Source organism: Terrapene carolina, unplaced genomic scaffold (genome assembly GCF_002925995.2).
Source record: "Terrapene carolina triunguis isolate 2854851 unplaced genomic scaffold, T_m_triunguis-2.0 Scaffold93, whole genome shotgun sequence".
Lineage (NCBI taxonomy): Eukaryota > Metazoa > Chordata > Testudines > Emydidae > Terrapene > Terrapene triunguis.
This window is the reverse complement of record NW_020664444.1, coordinates 19,663,035-19,684,073: the sequence shown is the minus strand read 5'-3', so window position 1 is coordinate 19,684,073 and position 21,039 is coordinate 19,663,035. Positions and strand designations below refer to the sequence as shown.

The window sequence follows — 21,039 nt, the reverse complement described above, 5'->3', positions numbered from 1 at the left end:
CAAATCCAAACCAGGCTTCTCCATCCGGACTACATCTCCCAGAACCCCTTGCGATGTCAGCCCATGCAGCCTCCCCTCCCAGCTGGCTGCTATCGGAAGTAGTCCGCCCGGCAGCCTCAGGAGCGGGCGCTTCCCAGAGATGCCTCTGCTGATTAACGGGGATCGGATCGACCTGGCCCAGCCCCCGGGGGAGCTGATCCGCAACTACCCGCACCTGGAGGTAAGGGGACCGGGGCTGCGGCAGGGGTGCAGGGGAGGAAGGGCAGCCCCAGCGGGGAGGCAGGAGGGTTGTCGGACTCCAGCCAGGAAGGCTGCAGTGCCCAGTTGGAGGGAGTAGGTTTGTGCCATCTCCCGAGCTGGCCGGGGTGGAGCAGGCTTTGGACGGGAGGCCCCTCTCCTCTAATGAGAAGTCCAGAGCCTATTGGCTTTGACGGGGGAAAAGGGGAGTTTACCAATGTCACAGGTAACTTACCAAGTAGGATGGGGGTCTGTACGCCTGTCTTTGGCGCCCTCGGTGGGCTAAATGCCCTGACCCAGGGTATATGCAGTGTTGTCACCATGTGGGTCCCAGGATATTAAAGAGAAAAGGTGGGAGATGTAACATCTTTTACTGGACCGACTTCTGTTGGTGAGAGAGACCAGCTCTGGAGCCAGACCTTGTCTCTCTGGCATAGGGTGCTCTCCAGTGTTGGAGGCATGCAACCCCCCCCCCCCAGTGTGGGGTGCTGGGTGGGAGGGCAGAAGCCCTGATGTGGTGCCCGCATGTTGGAGGCATGGACATCCTGGCATGTGGTGTTCTTGGGGGCCCAGAAGCCCTGATACAGGGTGTTCTGGCATGGGCAGTGCAGGGGCATAGATGTCCAGCTATGGGTATTGGAGGGAGGGTCTTTATGCATCGTCAAGAAGCAAAAAAACAAAAAAGCCCAAGCTCTATTTCCCCCCCCTTCCCATACTAGAGAATGCTATCGTGTTATAGCCACTGGAAATGGAGAACCCCCATTGAATCATCAAGTCCATACCCTGTAATAATGTTTCTGGCTAGATTCTCACAGTACTAAGCCCCTGCAGCTCCCAAATCAGGCTATGCATAGCCAGTCTTAGACATTGCTAGAACAAAACAGACTCAAGTTTGTGATTGGGTATTAAAGTAAATCAGTGTTGAATGATGTGTGTGGTCAGCTTCAGGAAACAGAGTACTCAGTAACAGTTTGGTTTATGGGAAGGAGGGTTACATAATGTTTTGTGGAGCGTAGCTGAGCAAATATCACTTAGAATCTATCCCTCTACTGCATTCAAGCCAGCGGGAGCAGTTTCTTACCAGCTAAAGAAATGAACATAGTGTTTGTGCTTCCAAGACCGTTTCTATGGGGAGACCCAGAGTCGTTTGAGCAATCCAGGGTTTGCTGGTACAATAGACTTTGGTTCATTCTCCAAATAGGAGGCTTATGTATGTTAATTCTCTAGTACTAATATAATAATAATAATAAAGATTTATAATGAATGAAATCATCAAATAAAAACAACTTACAAGTAATCAAGTTGATTATTTTGTTCATATCTTCTGGTATTTTAGCTCTAGATTGTGATTACCTTACTAACCCTGAACAGTACTTTCCTCCATAAGGAGTCCTTTTGACTTTAGCAGGACTACTCATGTTGCATCATGCTATTTGCTAGATGTGTGTAAGGTTATCACAGTCAAGCCTTTAAAAATTATCCTTTGTGAATGTCTCTTAAAAGCATCCAAGATAACAACTATAGGGAAGCTAATAGATCTGACTTAAATATTTAACTGTTGTAGTCATAGCAGTAGACTGAGCACAGGACTAGGAGCCAGAAACTGCTGAGTTCAGCTCTTGTACTGATTGATGATTATGTGGCCTTGGTCAAGTCTCTTTCTTTTTCTCTCTCTCCATTTTTAAAGTGGGGATGACAGACTCTTTGTGTCTGAGGTGATGTGAAGATTAACTGGTTAATGTTTGGAAAAAGCCTCGAGGATGTAAAACGCTCTTCTTCTTTCTTGCCATTTACCTCTTTGGGGATCAATGACTTTTATAGCCTTCTTCCAAAACTCATGATTGTAGGCTTGGCTGTTGTGGAAACCAGTCACACTTAGGTCTGCTGATATCCAATCCATGTTCCGAGTCTTTGGCCTCCCCCTTTGTTACTGAAGATGTAAAACACCATGAAATGTAAGTATTTATGGTCAATCTCAGCCTTCATGGTCTTCCCTGAACTGCCACCTGATTCCCTCTGTTTTCCAAAGGCCTGGTTGGGTCGGTGTCCATTCTAGTACTTGCTGTACCTGCTCTTTCAGCCATTTTAGTCTGAGTGCAATTTATTTACAGGAGAAAGCAAGAGTTCTAAGAGGCCAACCTGCTCAAACAGTGGGACCCAAAGGACTTCTATACATTCAGCAAAGAGAGTTTGCAGTGACCACCCCCAAAGATGGTACGTGGGGATGCAATAATGTTAGCTATTGAAGCAACAGGCATGACGGCCAAATTCTTACTGTATTTCTCTCCTTTAAAACAGGTTCCGTGTCCATCCTTGGGTCTGATGATGCAACTACCTGCCACTTGGTGGTGCTCAGACACACAGGTATCATAAAGGAAACCTGGACCATGAGATGCATGTTTCTCAAATAATGGCTATGTAATGACTGTTATTTCATATGGAATTTCCACATTTGATGTATTGAGCTTGCACTGGGTGTTCTAATTCATTTATTCTAGTTTGCATGGGTCACGTTTTAAGAAACCTTGCTATTACCAGCCTGCATTACCTTCGACAGCATACACTAGAACTGCATGTTCACTCTAACCCTTAGGCTACGTCTACACTACGGGGGGGGGGGATCGATTTCAGATACGCAAATTCAGCTACGGGAATAGCGTAGCTGAATTCGACGTATCTGAGCCGACTTACCCCGCTGTGAGGACGGCGGCAAATCGACCGCCGCGGCTCCCCCGTCGACGGCGCTTACTCCTACCTGGGCTGGTGGAGTACGCGCGTCAATTCGGGGATCGATTATCGTGTCCGACGAGACGCGATAAATCGATCCCCGAGAGATCGATTTTCTACCGCCGATCCCGGCGGGTAGTGAAGACCAGCCCTTAGACCACAGGAGTCTGCTTTGTTGGTTAAGTAAGTGACTTGTCTAGTGTCATACAGTGACTCAGGGCCTGTCTACGCTAAAGAATTTAGATCGATCCAGATTTAGACTGAAAAATCCACCCCCTTGTGCAACGAAGTTAAACCGACCGAAGTCCCTGTGTAGATAGCACTACATCAGCAGAAGAATTCTTCCATTGACCTAGCTACTGCCTCTTGGGGAGGTGGATTACCTATGTTGGCGGAAGAACCACTCCTGTTGGTATAGGTCAGGGGTTCTCAAACTTCTGTGCACTGTGACCCCCTTTTGACAGTAAAAATTGCTACCCAGGATGGGGGACCGAAGCCTGAGCCCACCCGAGCCCAACTGACTTTGGGGGGGGGGAGGAGGAGGGGGCAAAGCTGAAGCCAAAGGGCTTCAGCCCCAGGCAGGGGGCCTGTAACCTGAGTCCCAACACGCAGCGCTGAAACCCTCAGGCTTTGGGTGGTGGGGCTCAAGCTACGGCTTCGGCCCTGGGCCCCAGCAAGTCTAAGCCAGCCCTGGTGACCTACTTTGGGGTCCCGCCCCACAGCTTGAGAACTGCTGGTATAGGTAGTGTCTATGCTGAAGTGCTGCAGTAGTGTTTCAAGTGTAGACAAGCCCTTAATGACAGAGATGGGAATGGAACTCAGTCCCTTGCTCTTATGAAGGCAGCACAGGAGACCTAGTGGTTTCAGCAGGATATTGGGAATCAGGAGACTGAGGCTTGGTCTACACTTACCCCCCAAGTCGAAGTAAGGTATGCAAATTCAGCTACGTGAATAACGTAGCTGAATTCGACATACCTTACTTCGAACTTACCGCGGTTCAGACGCGGTCCACATGCGGCAGGCAGGCTCCCCGTCAACTCCGCGGTACTCCTCTCGTTGAGTTGGAGTACCGCAGTCGACGGCGAGCACTTCCTGGTTCGATTTATCGCGTCCAGACCAGACGCGATAAATCGAACCCGGAACTTCGATCCCCAGCCGTCGAACTACCCAGTAAGTGTAGACTAGCCCTGAGGTTCTGTTCCTGACTACACTGAATTTGTGTGATATCAGACAAGTCACTTAATCTCTTTTAGTGCCAGTTTCTCCTCCTGTAAAATCTGGATCCGGTTTATCCATTTTATAACCTACTCTACAGAATGACACAGTTTTTGTTGCTGTTGTACAGAGCTGTGGTCAGGTAAATGTTTGCTTATTGCCCGCCTTTCAGGGAGTGGGGCTACCTGCTTGACACACTGTGATGGATCCAGCACGCAAGCCGAGGTGTCGCTGATTATGAGTGCAGTAAAATCTTTCTCTAATGACACAGAATGTGGAAGGTCAGCTCTGCTCTATTATGTCTTGTATACGGTACTTCACAGGGGTCACTGTTGTGTGTAAGGTGGGAAATTCTAAATGTGATCATTTGGGGCTCAGATAAAGAATTAGTGGCTTGCTGAGCCAGGGCAGGAAAACACATCTCAACAAGGTAGTTTCCACAGTGATATTTTTTTTGCCTACTGGCATTGTTACAGATTTAATAGCTTTTCTTGTTCTTGATTTACTCAGAACCATCGATGTTTGTATGTATATATTATTTTTGTAGTTCTCTTAGCAGCGCTTTAATTTAAAGCGTGAGTCTGCTTTGAATAGTGTCTCTGTAAAACTGCCATTGTGAGGTTCCATGTTTATTGGGTCTCAGTGATTTCCATCTCAAATGTGCTTAGTTTCACAAATGGATTTTTGCTTTTTTTTTAAAACTGTTGGTTCTGTAAACTCATCCTGGGATCTGAGTTAATCTGGAAGTTTCTGGCTTGCACATAAAATAATAAAGATTCTGAATCAGAATTTAGTTATAAATTCTGTTGCTGTTGTGGGAGCCAGAAAAGAATCCAGCTCAATTCCTTTTGATTGTGTTTACTCCTGTTAGACCTGTAGAGGCAAAACTTGGTAAAGTTGGCAGATACAACGCTGAATACACCTGGTCCAAGACTTACTCAAAAGCAAGTAGTTGCTTTTGAGTATCTTACTTGAAACACCTTAAAGGGGCCTGATTTTCAGCTGGTGACTCCTCAGCACTTTCTAAGAATTGGGTCCCTTTACGGGGTCCCCTGAAGTTGGATACCTGAAAATCACTAGTCACTTTTGAAGAGCTTGGTCACGGAGAATAGACCTATAGAGTGAAAGAGGAGCCATATTTATACAGACGTCTCACCAAGACCCCTATCTTAAGGTTTGAGTGAGTTGTAAGGAAGTCACTGGAGTACATTTAATTGATCTTTGTTGAGAAGCTTAAAACAGCTTTGTAATTTAAGGTCCAGTCCTGTGAGGAGCTGAGTACCTCTAAATCCCATCAAGCTCAGTGGCAACTTCCCATGTTCGGTGCCTCTCAGATTCAAGTCCTTAGTTTGTGTTGCTCATCTGATATTCCCTATAGTGTCCAGAACAAAGAGGTTACTCACATTAGGTCATGAGGTAATACACAATCAACTGGCGCATGTGACTGTAATAAATGAGCCTTCTCTAATGATCACTGTACGGTGTGGGCTGGGGATTGTATTGAAAAGCTATTCACATTGGGATGTCTTTTTAATTGCTGTTTCCTGTTATTCCATCTCTGTTTGTTAGGCTGGAAGTTCACCTAGTTGGAGGTTTCAATGATGATAGGCAGTTATCACAAAAACTTACTAATCAGCTTCTTAGTAAGTTCATATTTTTTCCATTCTCATGAAATCTGGCTGGATTTGGGCTGTGTGTGTGTGTGTCTGTAATCTTAATCCTCAATTATACAGTAGAAAAAATCTTGGATTTGAGTTTTTCTCCATTTGGGAATTTGAAGTGCGGCATGTGTTTATACATGGGGATGGTGCAGTGAGATGATTTACACATGTACTATATATATATGTGACATGCTGTATGATCTTGGGCAAGTCTCTTCTCTCTCTGTACCTATATTTACCCATATATAAAATGGGTATTACTAATGAATGTACCCTGCTAAATGTGTAACAAACTAAACCTGAGATCACAATGCCAGAGCTACCTTAAACAAATGCTTGTAAAAGGAATAAAATGTTGATAAAGGCTTTCTCTTTAACAACTTTCTGCCCTTGCCAATGGCCAGTTGTGTAAATTACTGTTGTATAGAGTAGCTTTCTCTTTATTTTATAAGAGCAAGATATTGAGACATATCTGGAAAACACACACTGGTCCATTATCTGTATCAAGAACAATGGAGTGGGAGATTTCCTGCTGGTAATGAGGGCCTCACGTCTAATCTGCAGTGCACAGCATTGATATACCCCATAGTTTATATGCAGCACATGCCTTGACATGAGTCAGTTTTATACCTTGCTGCTACTGTTGTTGCTGTAGGAACATTTGATCTCCAGCAAGATGATGTCCATTTAGTGACTTTCTGTGTGACAGGTAAGAGTTTCAATGTTTTCCCTTTTGTAAAAGTATGTTTAGTCTTTGAAATAAATGTGAGGCTCTTCATTTTAGGAGAGGCAACCTTTCGATCTGGCCTGTAAGCTTTGTGAGTCTGTGAGCTCTAGGCACATGAGGGCCTATTGCCTACAGTGTTTTTTGCTGTTGTATACTGATCTGTTCATTTTAGTTGGGTACTCCAGAGTCCGTATTCTGGAAGTAGTGATTTACCACAGCACACCGCAGGAAGGGCAATGGCTAGGGCTTCTCTTCCCAGAAGTGCTACGGCAACTTGCAGTTGCTAATAGGACCTGTGGAAATAGCTGAAGTATTTCACCCATGTGGTCCTGTGAGCACTCCAAATTTTAGACGTTTGTGTTTCTGCTGGGAAGGAAACCTAAACCCATCTAGATTGCAGCAGACAGATGAATGAAGGGTGTAGGAGACACATGCCCCAAATTATTGTTCTTTTATCATCCTTTCCCTCTGTCCCCTCTTCGGTTTCCTTTTTCCTCCATTGTAGCCAATTCAAGTCTGATTATTTTTGATGTCTCCTCATTTTCAGTGAGAACAAGAGCTGTATTTTCACACTGGCTGTAGCTTAAACCTTTGAAACATGGCATCATTACAGCTGTATGTTTTTGGCATGTGAAATTGAGGGGCTAATAGCTTTGTCTAGAGCCAGTCATGGTGTGGGCAGAAGTTACACCTTTCCCATGCTGCCCTTGTCAATGCATTTTAGTCCTGAGCAGCTGTTTCAGTCCCAGGCCTGTTAGGATGTGAATGATTTCTATGGTGTATTCAGAGTAGCAGCCGTGTTAGTCTGTATCCGCAAAAAGAACAGGAGTGATTTTATATAGTCTGGTTCTGTTCTGTGGATAAATGTTCACCAAAGATAAGGATTAATTCAGAACTGGCATAAGCAGTTGCCATTCTTCTGAGATGGAACTACCCTGACTGTGTCTGAATTTGTCCTGTATACCATGATAATAGACATGGTATAAAAACATAAATAGATAAACTCACTTCACTTGAGTTAAACAAGGATATGAACCCAAGTCTTCAGTTCCCTTGTGGCTGCTTTATGTTGCATGTCCCACAATTTTTTATTTATTTATTTATTTTTGGTAAGGTCTGGGCACCTCCCTGACTAAAGCTAAACTAACGCTGCTTGGAAATAAACATGCTGACAGTGGCTGGATTATTTGACATATTTGTTCTTTTTGAAACAGAATTAAATGATAGGAAGGAAAAGGACAATCATTTCCCAATCATTTATGGAATAGGTGAGTACAATGCATCTTGTATACTGTTTTAAACTGGTTGCTGTTCAGACTTGTAAAGGTAACACATTTGCCAGCCAAGGCTAATATAGAAGATATAAAATACCCTGGTGCACAGATCAGTGTAGCTCTGATGCTAACTCTGGTAGGACAGGGCTGCTGTTAATACCACTCAGACTGGCTTTGCTAGATGCTGAAGATGTACTGCTGCTTGGGAAATGCCTTTGGAAAGGGTCCTCTTGGTCAGGAGCATGTGTATATTTTTTCTTTTCCTTTTAATGAGATCATAGAGCCCGAAGGGTTATTTCATGGCATTTAGCTGAACTATTGGCCTGCAGTGAGCTAGACTGCTTGATCCTTTGCCTTTTCTGTTTGGAGTCCAACTCCTTTCTGCTGGGTTCAGTTGATTTTGTTCTCTTCCTTTTTTTTCTTTCTTCTAACTACTTTCAGTTTGTGATCTTTATACCACTATAGGAATACAATTTGTCCAAAAATTGTATTCCTATAGTGGTATCTTCAAATTGACCATATTTTTAAACTTTCCTCAGGGCTGCTAGAAACCCAATAGCACTGTGAAAATACAAGTGAACCAGAAAGTGAAACTTAAACATGTTTCTCTGTCATAGTCTTTGATATTAGTGTCGGATAGGTTCTGAAATTCATCTTTGTCTGTGCCAAAGAGCGCTGTTGGTCTGGAATGCTGTGTTTGTGGGGGGATGGACATTTTAAATGTCGTCATTAGCTGGTTAACTGTGTTTTATTCAAACCATTTTCTCCCCAGCTGTGAATGTTAAAACAGCAGAGATTTTCCATGCAACTTTTCCAGATAAGGGACCAGATGAGGATTTGCGTTCAGCCCGTATGTTAACAGGATCACCAGTGAGTGAAAACAAATATATATTGGTGGGGGGAGGGGAGAACAACTCTTAAGAGAAAAATACTCCTGATATTTTGTCTGTGGCAGAAACTAATAGTTACTCCTTAAGGAGAAATTACTCTTCTTATGATAAAATACTGCCAGTTTGTGGTTGTGTAATCAGAGACAAACACTGGACATACCAGCCAATATCTGTACTACAACAGCTGCTGGTACCTGATGGAAAACTTCAACAAGTATTCTATTTGGAAACAAGGACAGACTTCAGTATTTGTATTACAGTAGCTCCTGGAGGCCTCAGCTGAGATCAGAGTACCACTGTGCTAGATGCTGGACAGTCAGTCCCTGGCAGAGGAAGGGTGAGAGAGGGGTAGTGGTGTTAATCCAATTTTACAGACCTGGAATTGAGGTACAGAGACTAACTAACTTGCCTAAGTCACACAGGAAGTCTGTGCCAGAGCTGGGTATTGAACCCAGCTCTCTTTGGTCCACATGATCTGTCAGACGCAGGTGTGCTACATAAAGACACTGCTTTCGTCCAAAGGCTAACGACTTCAGTAAGAAGACACTTGCACAAGGAAGTACTTGCAGGCTCTTGACCCATGTCTACTAAACTATAACAGGGGAACACCCTCCACTGTCCCCAGGATCATGGTGTAGAAGCAGCTGGAATATCTGTGAGTTTAAGGTTTGCCACTTAAGATCTTGAGCCCAAAATTCTGGCACAAAAAGGCTATTTAGCCTCTTGTATGAGTGCAGAGCAGCTGTTTTGTCCAATTGTTTGGTTAATTCAGGGCAGAGTAGGGAGGGAGAGTTGTGTGTGTAGCAGCATTGCAGGGTGGACAAGGGAGCTGAAACAAGACAAACAGTGAAGGAGAGGTAGATGGCTGAACAGGACAGGAGCAGGGGACACTGAAGAATAGTCTGTTGGCCTAGGACAGGAGCTGCAGTTTGTGGCATATCAAAGGGTGGGGGAAGTAGCTGTGGAGCCAGCTCTAAGCTCATTCCCCTTCACGGCATGGTGGGTTCAGTTCACTTACTGCTGCTCAATTTCAATAGGGAAACCCTCAAAGTCTGTTCCCTGTTACAGATGACTAATATTTATGATGCAAAGAGAGAGCAACTCCACATTGGACCTTACTTCTGGATGCCTTTCCCACACGTGGACTTCTGGTTGGAGCAGGATGATAAACAGATATTACAGGTAACTGAAGTTACAAAAATGTGACAAAAATGTGTTTTGTGCTAGCATTCCGTCAGCCCTGATGGCTTTTCTGTGCAGTGCTGAAAGGGGGGTGCATTTTGTCTAGGCCAGAAATTAAAGCTAGAGGCACCAGTAGCCATCTAATGTTCTTATCCATCTGGTTTGAAATAGCTCATGACACATCTTGTTTTTCAGAATCTTTCCACATCGCCTCTGGCTGAACCACCCCACTTTGTTTCCCACCTTAGATCCACATTGCTATTTTTAAAAGAGCATCCATTTCCCAATGACTCCCTGTTTCCTAACAGGAAACCTCGACTTTATAAAAAGACTGAAGAAGGTTTATGGGAGAGACTGTTTTGAAACGATTTAACGTTGAGGCAAACACTGGAGGACACGCTTTGGGAAAGCACAGCCTTGCCAAAAATGTGGCTACTTTGCTGCAAAGAGCATCTTTCTGAATCCATGTTAGTCAAATTCCCTGCTGGCCCTGAGATCAGACTAGCCTTGTTTAAGGCTTTTCAAAATAATATTTTGGCAGAGGTGCATGTGTTTGCCCTGTTACTTACATAAGGGAGTGAATGTTTAGTAGTAAAGTCAATATTTTCTTGTTTTCAGATGTGCCCTTCCCCATTTTTACTTTTGGTGCTAATCAGTTGTATATTAAGGCCTTCTGCAAAATCTACCTAGAGAGAGATTTAATATGCACTTGCCCTTTCAAAAGTGCTTTTTCAAGCTGGGACTAAGTGTTCCCTTAAATACAATTTAAAGTATAACATGCATACAAACTTATTCGTTGGTAATTGGGTTTTTTGAGAGAGATTTATTTTAAACAGCCAAACGTTAAGTCCTTGACTGAATAAATAAAGAGTAAGTTTTGGTGATACAGATGAGATTTTTCACTAGTTGGCTGGGGGTTTTTCTATACTGAACGATATAATCATTAACCCTGCAGGAATGATTGCTGAGCATAAGCCTTGAAAGCATATTTGTTAAACAGTGCCATTTTACCACTGCTGTTGAAGTAAGTGTGTATGATTCAGTACAGCTCTTCAATTCTAAAAATGTCTAGAATAATAAATCTTTATATTTACTAATAAACTGGAGATGTCACTAAACTTTGTCACTGGGCATCTTCTGTTAAAATAAACATTAAACTCAACTTTTCACCATTTGGGTTGTTTGCTTACTTTTTGCATTTCTCTGAAGCTTGGACAATGGAAATAAAATAGCTAAAGGTGCTCACTCCCCACTACATTGTTTGGGGTGCAGAGACTACAGGAAAAGATGTAACGTCACATGCTGTGGGTGGAGTTTAAGAACATTCATGGAAATATTTCGGCTACTCTGATTGCTATTTTTTTTTAAACACCTCTTTAAACCCTACCCAGACCTTGATACTTTTTTACATTAAGAAGCTACATGGAAGATGTCATGAAATACTTGAGGTTTGTCCCCTCTGTTTTGTGGTTACATATGTACATCCCTGCACTATGAAAACTTGACAGTTTGGTTATTCTGAAACTGTGGCAATTTTTGATAAGCAAATCGGTTTTAGTTGTCTATAATGACTACCTTCTACAACTCAAACTGTGAGACACTTAACAGCAGCTTTATATAAAGTGTATTGTGCTTTAAAAGCCCTAATAAGTTTTCAGTGTTGTAGATAATCTTGTTTCACAGGACTAAAACCATAGGTAAAGGATCACAAAATACAGTAAGTTATGGATTTCAGGTGAATTGTGTAGTTATTCATCTCTCAAATATTGTTTCATTTTCTTTTTGTACATCCACCTGTGAAGTCAGGGCAATGCTGAATTTGCTAATTACAACTTCACTAAACCATTCCAGTAGAATAATGAGGCCTATAATTCCATGTCCAGTAAGAAGAGTGGATTCACTGCTTGCAGTGCCAGGCATGGCATAGCAGCACTTGTCATCTAGTGCCCTTTGGTTAGGCCCTGGAGTGATCTCTCTTCTTGTCACTTGGCCCTCTGGCCAATCAGTATCCCACACAACATTGGTCATCAGCCTGCCATTTTCTCCCCTCCAGAGCTCCTCTTTTGTTCCACTGTATGAGTATAGTGGCCCCAGGGCTTCTCTCAGGAGTCTTTTAACCAAACTCAAAAGCAACTTCTGTCCTGCCCTGGGCCCTCCCCACACTAATGCTGAGTCTCGGGCTTCCTTCCTCGAGCCTTGTCGGAGCCTTGAGTGAACTGGAAGTAGCAACAGTTGAAACACAGAGGCTGTGCAATATATGGATAGAGATTGTAGTAGAGGTGTTTGACACTCCAGTTTTTCTTTGGTACCTAGAACCACCACCCCCATCAGTCAAACACCTGTTTTCATAAACTACAGCACAGATTTTAGTGCAACTTTCTTCAACGGTAATTGAATTATCAGATACTGTAATTTGAAGAATCTTTATTGAAACATTCGGGTAATATCTAAAGTATGTAGCTCTAGTCCAACAAAACCACTAGTTCAGCAATTCCAAATATAAAAATATTAAATTAATTTTTGATTTTGCCCCCCACAAATATACCCATGTTAATGTACTTCATTACCAAATAAACTAATAAGGAAGACTAGTTGACTTAATTGTTTTTGTACTTAAGAAAAATTGCACTCTGTTTTATGAGAAATATCTGAAATTATAAACAAAGTTTGACTTAATATACTTTAACTACAGCTCCCCAGCCCCAGAGAATCAAAAACTGAAAAGTTGACAGTACATATAAAACAACAACAAATCCTTAAAATATCACAATGCTATCCAATCCTGTTACCACTAGAGCCGCCATGATGACCTACACAAGGTAGTAATTTACGCACATCCTATTTATGAAAAGGAAATACTGGTGATAGTGTTAAGTCAATTTTGTAGGGCTGGATCCATTTTTTTTTAGTGTATCTGTTTTGCTTCTACACTGTAAAGTCAGTTTCTGCCGGTGAAAATACTTCTGAACATTAAACTTGTCTAATATCACACGTTAACAGATTATAAAGAAGCTATGTGCTGTAGTGTATGTAACCTATAATTTCTTCAATATGTACAATATCTACTAAAAGTTAGTTATGTTACTCAAAAATCAGAATAGTGTAGAAACCATCACTAACATGACTTTTTCAAGCTTTAGTAACAAGTATCTTTAAAAATACATAACCAAAAAGAGTCCAGTAACTCTGTTCATAGGACCTGGTTATAGAGGGTGTGCAGCAGTAAATAAGGATAGATCTGTGTCATGCAGAGGCACTATTACTTTCTAAAAGGGTTAACAGAAGCCCTGTAAGATTAAGGAGCTTAACAAGTGGGCCAATTCATACAACAGCAAAAAAAAAAAAAAAAGTTGATGGCAAAGTAGTATTTACATATTCATAATATACACACGTGTACATCCCTGTCATTCATTGCACCGCAACTGCTTGACGACCTTTTTAGTAAGAGGCAATGGATTTCTAATGAACATTAGGGATTAAAAAAGCAATGAGATGATGTGCACTACAGCTAGCATGACTACCTACATTATTGTGCTTTTGTTTTTTTAAGATTAAACTGATTTAAAATATAAAGGTGAGCAACTGGCAGGTTTATTGAATATTTTTAAATTAGGCCCACTTTACAAATATCACCAGGTGCATGCTTAACCTTAATTCAAATGTATGATCAACTCATTAAGCGCTATAATGCCACCTGGATTCATACAATAACTGTCACTCTTTTGCCAAAAAATATTCCTTCAGGCAAATGTTTATAAGCCATTAAAATAAATCAGGTATTTTAATATCACTTTGGAGAGAATGTATATAGGGTTGAAACAATTGTCATAAGTGTACAATAAAACAAGTTAACTGGCCCTAGGGGAAAAAGCTTTGTTTTTAACTTGCTTTTGTGCAAAATCCCTGTTAACTGTGAATTACAGTAGTAGTTACTGTACTAACGTGTGGCACTGTTCACATTTTGAATACATCATAAATTTCCCTGCCGTACAGGGAATGTGGTTATTATACAAAGTCTTCATTCACAAAATCTGGATTTTATCTTAGACTTTCTTGTTCCTCTACTTTAGTGCAGTCATTTCCTGATCGTTGTGATTTGTCACTTTGCAGGTCTTCAGTTTTGTCATTTGTTACCTGTACGATCTCATTCTGCTGCTCCGCTTTCTCTGTCTCCACAGTCCCTTGCTCTTGTACAGTAGACACAGAATGGGAGAGTTGCTCCATCTTTTCCAAGTCATCAGTATGACTAACTGAACTGGTCTCACTAAATCCATCAGAGCTTCTTAAAGATCTTTTAAAAAGCTTTTGACCTGTGGAAATGTTTAATGAATATAGCATTAGAAGGCAGTAAATGCACAGACTAATCAATACAAACTATAAGCCACATTTTAAAAAGCTGGCCTCTATTTTTAAAGCCGTGGATGCAATTTAGCACCAGCATTTAAGTTCATTTAGATATACAAGCACAGATGTGTAACTGATGTAATCTGCACCAGTAAACAGTAACCCAGCTAAGGCTTGGCTGGATAAAGTGACTGTCAGTAAAAAGAGCAAAAGCCCAGGGACACATTACTTGATAAAACTGTTTTGGATGGGTAAATTACTACAACAGGTCACTGTGCCCCAAAGGATTAATGACCAACTAGAGAACCTGACAGTCCAAACTAAAGTCAAACTTAAATCTGACCAGAGGAAAAAGGACACGACTGTCAGTATCGCTTTGCCAGCCTAGATTTGGCTAATCAACTCATTTACACAGTGAAAGGAAAAAAGCTCATCTTGCCTCTCCTGAGCTGCTGTTGTGAGATTTCATCAGGGGTGAAAGTAAGTCCAGTGACTTAGCAGTACGCTGGGGCCAGCTGTGGCCCCCGGAAGGGGCGGGGCCTAGGGCAGAAGGGGCATGGCTGAGGGAGACAGAGCCAGCCCCAGCCCACCCTGTAAGGTAAGAGCCCCCCCACCCCGGGGTAGCAGCAGCAGCAGCCTGGGGCTCTGGGGGGCTATTTAAAGGGCCCGGGGCTCGCCTGCTTCTACCGCCCCGGCCCTGTAAATAGCCGCAGGAGCCCTAGGAAGCAGTGGGGCTCCCGCGGCTATTTAAAGGACCAGGGCAGCAGAGGCAGCTGGAGCCCCGGGCCCTTTAAATAGCCCCTGGAGCCCCCCGCTGCCCCTGGGCTCTGGGGGCTATTTAAAAAGTCCGGGGCCCCTGCTGCTTCTATGCCCCGGCCCTTTAAATAGCCGCCAGAGGCCCATCGCCACTACTTCAGGGCTCCGGCAGCTATTTAAAGGGCCGGGCCGGTAGAAGCAGCGGGAGCCCTGGACCTTTTAAATAGCTCACAGAGCCCTGCTGCCCTACCCCAGGGCTCCAGCAGTGGGGCTCTGGTGGCAATTTAAAGGGCCTGGGGCTCCAGCCCCTGCTGGGAGCCCCAGGGGAAGCCGGGCCGCCCTGGTACGGCAAACCGGCTCTTGCCACTACGCCATACCGGGGTGTACCGGCTTACTTTCACCTCTGGATTTCATACTAAGATAACATTACTTCCACAAAATACCACGTTTGTGTAGCACAGCAAAAAAAAAAAAAAAAAAAAAAAAACTGCAGTGGCCAAAATAAATAAAATACATTGTCCTTGTTTTTTTGCGGTTGTGGGTTTGTTTTCTTGCTAATTTGCAAACTTCAGTAACCCTCAGTGTGAACTAGAGAATTTACAATTCTACAATATTTTCCAGAGGAAAAAGCCCTGTGGTCAGAGGTAGTTATTGCTGTTTAGAAGGATAGCTACCTCCCCTGCAGTCCCAGGATTTATTCCTTCAGAGCACAATGGGGGTGGGAAAAGATGGATCTGAATAGTGCTCCATGGAATGTTTAGCCCCATTCTGGGTCTTTTTGACTGCTGCACTGGTCATTTAAAATCAACAGGAGGACAGGTACAATTACAAGACTAGTGCTCTAGTTTGACGTGATCAGGAAAGTAATGTACAGTAACTCCTCACTTAAAGTCATTCTGGTTAATGTTGTTTCGTTGCTGATCAATTAGAGAACATGCTTGTTTAAAGTTGTGCAATGCTCCCTTATAACGTTGTTTGGCAGCCGCCTGCTTCGTCCACTGCTTGCAAAAAGAGCAGCCCGTTGGAGATAGCTGGTGGGGGCTTGGAACCAGAATGGACCAGCAGCCCCCGATCAGCTCCCTGCTCCCCTAAGTTCCCTGTGCAGCAGCTGCCCGGCAGGCTATTAATTGCCTGCAGTTCAGCTGTCCCCACTGCCACGTGCTGCTTCTGCCCTCTGCCTTGGAGCTGCTTCCTGGTGTGTGTGTGTGTGTGTGGGTGTGGGTGTGCGCGCACGCGCGCTAATGTCAGGGTGTCCTCCTCCCCTCTGCTCACCCCATCTCCATAGAGACATGGGAGGAAGCGTTCTGGGAACAGCAGCCGTCTCAACTTGCTGATCTACTTAAAAAGGCAATGTATTTAGAGGGGGGTCAGTGTACTTAAAGGGGCAATGCGCGTCTCTCTGTCTCTGTTTGCTGTCTTGCCTTGTAGAGTGTGAGGCTACATTAACAACAATGGGTTAACCCTTGAGAGCTCAGCCGAATGCTAGTTCATCATTGAGCAGCAAGGCATTCCCTGGGAAATATCCCACCCTCTGACTCCACCACCTCAACCAAGCCTCACAATCAGCATTGCTGTGTACAGTATTAAATTGTTTGTTTAAATATATATAAAAATATATAGTCTTTTGTCTGGTGAAAAAAATTTCCCTGGAGCCTAACCCCCCCATTTACATTAATTCTTATGGGGAAATTGGATTTGCTTAACTTCGTTTTGCTTAAAGTCACATTTTTCAGGAACATAACTACAATGTTAAGAAACGAGTTACTGTATGTGGAGACGAAAAAGCAAAACTCACTCTGATTAGGCAATAAAACTCCATTATGTACTAATTAGCTTTTTGAACAAAGCAGAGTGTTCTTTAGTGTCAAACTGCACATTTATTAAAATTAATTGGAGGAAACTTACCAGGAAGTCTTTGTTTAATGCGATTGGGAGTCGGAGTCGGGGGTGGGGTAGTCCCAGTCCCCTGCGCTTTTGATACATATGTGGGTTCTGTGGACTCTAGAGAGCCTGCCAATGGAGGGAAAAAAGTCTTTAAAGAGACAGTTTTATTGACACCACTAAATAATATTAGAACCAGGTAACATGTTAACTAAGTACACATTTTTTAAACTTTTCTGGTGCTCTATATTTAACTCACTCTCCTGCCTGTCCCCAAGCAAGTATTAAGGCCCAGATCATCAAAGGTATTTAGGTGCCTGACTCCGGTTGAGAATCTGGGCCTAAGCCCCCTTTCTGAAGCTGTACTTGCCAACTCCCCATAAATCTGTGCCATTCTAATCACAAACAGAATATACTATGCTTCAGGTACAGAAAGGGACATGAACTATTGCATACAGATTCTCAAAATAATCAAATGACTGGCACCCACTTTATAACTTCTACCATAGTGAACATTCTCCTTTCCCTCCACCGCTGGAAACTTGATACAGCCTCAGCTTCAAACTTCCTTTCAAGTCCCTGTGAGCACAGCACTTTAAAAGAACATTTGATCAGAAAGAGGATAAATCCTTCTCAGGCAAATCTTGCCTTTTTCTGCCAAAGGAATCTTCCATTCTGTGCTTCAACCACTGTGGGAGAAGTGAAGCAACTCAGTGAACATGCTTCCCCCACCCTCCTAGCTTAAAAATAAATATAAGGCTGGCCTGACATATATATATAAATATAAGGCTGCTCGCAGGCCTCTGCTACCACATTCTCAGCCTCCCCTAGTCTGAGAACTTACAGTCTCAGGGAAAACTAGGCTAGTACTTACTCCAGAATGACTTGCATGAGGTACAAGTGGAATCCAACTAGGATAATTTTTCCATTCACTCTTTTACACTGCCATGGATTCCCTCCACATAGGCATGTTCACACTATACCCACCATAGTCAAGAGCTAGTCCCGATTCAGTTCTAACCTGCTGTTCCCAGACTAATAATGTCTTACTGTGCAGACTAGTGAAGGTTGGGAACATGACAGGTCAGAGGATACCTGAACCAAGAACTCAAATAGAAAAATTAGTTTAGTTACAGCATGCAGGTCAATTTAGTGCCACCATAATATATAATGTTCACTATGTACACATACATATAGATATATCGTGCTTGTATATATTACACACTTGGAGGAATGATCTTATGACACTATTAAGTGCTCCCCATCCTGCTGTTTTTTGTACAAGAAGTTCAAGCAGAAATCCAATTTTCCAACGTACACATCTGGAATTCGCACAGATGAATTGAAGAGCCCTTTCTAGTAATATAGTGGCGGGAACAACAGTCAAATCCAGCAACTCGCTTTAATTTGACTTGAGAATTGTTAAGTATTGAGATTTAAAGGGAACTGGACAGATGGTGGCAGCAGATATTTTCTTATTCAGTGTTTGACAAGGGGTGGGTAAACAATGTTCCTTTAGATTTTAAGAGTTCCTTTTTAATCACAAAATTTGGACGTCTTATAAATCAGTTAACAAGAAATCTCCATAACATTGTAAAAGTTTCCACATTTTACAGAATTATTGCTAATGTACTATTGCTGCAGATGTATTTATTCCTACCTGCTGTTAAGTTAAATGTTCTTCCCTTTGGTGATGCTTGAAATGGAGAAAACCAGTTCAGCACAGAGCCAACTACAGGAATCTGTCGTAGCAGGCCCTGTAAAACATGCCGTTAAAAGATCATTCTAGCGAATGACCCATCTAAGTGTTACAGAGTTATGTGATGTAGATAACAGATTATTTTGGAATTCTTACCTCTTCAAGAAGTCTTTCTTCATTTGCTTTCTGAAGCTGAACCTGCGCTTCCTGTATCCCCTTTCTAACGACTTCAGTCATGTTTTCCAGCAGCTAATTAAAAATGGAAGAGCATGCATTACTGCACTTAAACTGGCTTCTTGGTCCCTTACATGAAGATTAAATTTAAATGGGGACATTTGTGCATTTTTTTAAATTAGGTCAGTAGTTGACTAATGCCATTTATTTAATACTATAAATAGACAACTATAGATTGAGAGTAGCTTTTTTTTACATGGATCTTGTAACACATTTAATTGCAAGGGCATGAATTTCTCTTGCTTAGATGTAGGCTACTCACCTCTAGCCAGAGTTCTTTGAGTGTCCTCTATATATTCACACTCATGAATATGCCAGTGGTGCAGCTGTGCTGATGGAACCTTTTGATTGCAGTGCTTGTTGTAATGCTATTGCACCCTCACCTCACCTATCTCCTCCTCTCACTGTTCCTGAACTTTCTGAGAGCCCCAGCTCAAATAGGGAGCATCGGTGAAGGATATGATTTTGGATAGATTTTGTTCTGGCAACACTTTGATTTAACAGTCATCCAAGTACAGGTATATGTGGATCTCTTGTCTCCAAAAATGTGCTGCCACCTCCCTGAGGCACTTTGTAAAAACTGGGGGGCAGTAGAACAGCTGAAGGGAGGGACTCTGATTTGAAAATAATTCTCCTCTACTAGGAAGCAAAGATATTGGCAGTGTAATGATCTGATTGAAATAGACTTCAAATTGAGAACAGCATACCAACCTTGTATAGAGAGGGAAGGTATTATAGATGCCAGTTTAAAGATATAGAATCAGAACTTCCTGATAAAGGAGTTGAGTTTTTTCAGGTCTAATATAGGTCAAAGACGCAGCAGTGTGGGGATCTGAAGAAGCCTTCCTTTTCTTTTCAGAGTCCTTATTGCTCCCTTCCAGATTTGACCCAAGTTGAGGTTGTGGCTCCACATGACAGATCTTAGCTACCACTGTCATGGTCAGTTACTGAGGAAGTTCAGAATGGAGAATTGAACCCAGTCTATCAGCAATGACAGCTGTTTGCTTCGTTAGACTGGGACATGCCTAACCTCTGCTCAGCACCAACAAGCTAAGGGCACATGGGAGTCAGTGTTTGGATCCCCTTACCACAGTATGCTAAGTGTCCAACTGGGGAGCTCAACCAGATCTGTGATAGACTGCTCTAGACACATCCACTGACTCCCGAGGCTCTGCTGATAGAGTCCTTCTTTGCACCCTGAGTCCCGCCCCCCCCCCCCAAGTTCCTGGTTCCAAGGAAGGTGTCACTCCTGCAGATTGGCTCAGTGAGCAGAGCCAATCACCAACAGGTTATTTCCGCTTTTCAGTTTCAGATCCAATGGATCAGGATCCTTTTTAGGTACCAGAGATTTCTTGGAGATCTGAACTGAAGATGGCATCTTATGGAGAGGTCTCTGCTGCCTCTTTTCTCAAGTAGTATTAGGGTCCGTTTGCTTGCTCACAAATGTGTACAATATCCAGAGGGCTTGTCTGTCAAAGCCTCCTGCCAGCAGGACCATTTGCAGTCTGTTCTTCCCATACTCTTGGGGTGAAAGCACTTCAGATTGAACCGCTGAGGGACAATGTCCCTCCCTGACAGGCATCTCATAAGCATCAAATGCAGGGCAAAAGGTGCACTTCTTAATAGCTGATCTCTATTAAGATCATGAAGCTGATCTTCATAACCACCATTGGATTCTAATAGTGGAACCAAAGATGAACTAACAACTACTTAGAACATTTAATATTTCCTTTTAAAAAAACTCCTAACCCTTAAAATGCTAACACAAGAAAAGTAATCTAAATTTATGCTTAGCATAATGGGCACTATTCAAGCACGGGATTCAGGCTAAGAGTCCAAATGCAGTTCCTGATCCATCCACTGCAGCAATTAGAAGGAACTGAGGTGGCTAGAGAGCCAAGATCCTCTTTTATAGTCTCAGGAACAGTGAGGGAAGGAACAGGAGAGGTGCAATAGCACTCCACCAGGCACTGCTATCAATGGTTCCACAGGCACAGCTACATAATCAGCACATCCCCAGGAGTGGGAATATTCAGAGTACACTTGAACAAGGATTTATTCTGTGGGTGCAGTGTTGTTCAAATAACCACCACTTTCCTTTTTACTGAAGGTTTTGTTATGACAACTTCAATAGGCCAGATATTAACCAAAGCTTCTCAGGTAATCCTGTATCAGCACCAACGTTTTTACTAGCAATAAAGACACTGTAAAT

General features: G+C 42.8%; 2 protein-coding genes across 3 annotated transcripts in view; one reads left to right on the top strand and one right to left on the bottom strand.

Moving 5' to 3' along the window:
• The first annotated feature begins 88 nt into the window (after positions 1 to 88).
• Positions 89 to 11,065, top strand: NTAN1 (N-terminal asparagine amidase). Of its 2 annotated transcripts, XM_024194189.3 has the most exons (10): positions 89 to 220; positions 2,349 to 2,451; positions 2,536 to 2,601; positions 4,352 to 4,460; positions 5,749 to 5,822; positions 6,496 to 6,549; positions 7,782 to 7,835; positions 8,614 to 8,711; positions 9,800 to 9,913; positions 10,109 to 11,065. In XM_024194189.3, exons 1-10 carry the CDS (start codon positions 140 to 142, stop codon positions 10,274 to 10,276), a joined length of 921 nt encoding a protein of 306 aa, XP_024049957.2. In that variant the 5' UTR covers positions 89 to 139; the 3' UTR covers positions 10,277 to 11,065. The 2 variants fall into 2 exon arrangements, with proteins under 2 accessions (XP_024049957.2, XP_024049956.2); XM_024194188.3 differs by lacking the exons at positions 4,352 to 4,460; positions 5,749 to 5,822.
• A 1,969-nt stretch (positions 11,066 to 13,034) lies between these two features.
• PDXDC1 (pyridoxal dependent decarboxylase domain containing 1) overlaps positions 13,035 to 21,039 on the bottom strand; it is a 35,303-nt gene continuing 27,298 nt past the window's right edge. The window contains exons 19-22 of the mRNA XM_029911258.1: positions 18,750 to 18,842; positions 18,555 to 18,651; positions 16,919 to 17,023; positions 13,035 to 14,223 (exon numbers count right to left, since the gene is read on the bottom strand). Of these exons, the coding sequence (XP_029767118.1) occupies positions 13,952 to 14,223; positions 16,919 to 17,023; positions 18,555 to 18,651; positions 18,750 to 18,842 (567 nt within the window). The 3' untranslated portion in view covers positions 13,035 to 13,951. The remainder of the gene's footprint in view (positions 14,224 to 16,918; positions 17,024 to 18,554; positions 18,652 to 18,749; positions 18,843 to 21,039) is intronic.

Coding starts and splice junctions, on each gene's coding strand:
- NTAN1 (XM_024194189.3), top strand. CDS start 140: ATGCCTCTGCTGATTAACGGGGATCGGATCGACCTGGCCCAGCCCCCG. Junction 6,550..7,781: donor AGTGACTTTCTGTGTGACAG/GTAAGAGTTTCA, acceptor TTTTTGAAACAG/AATTAAATGATAGGAAGGAA. Junction 7,836..8,613: donor CCCAATCATTTATGGAATAG/GTGAGTACAATG, acceptor TTTTCTCCCCAG/CTGTGAATGTTAAAACAGCA.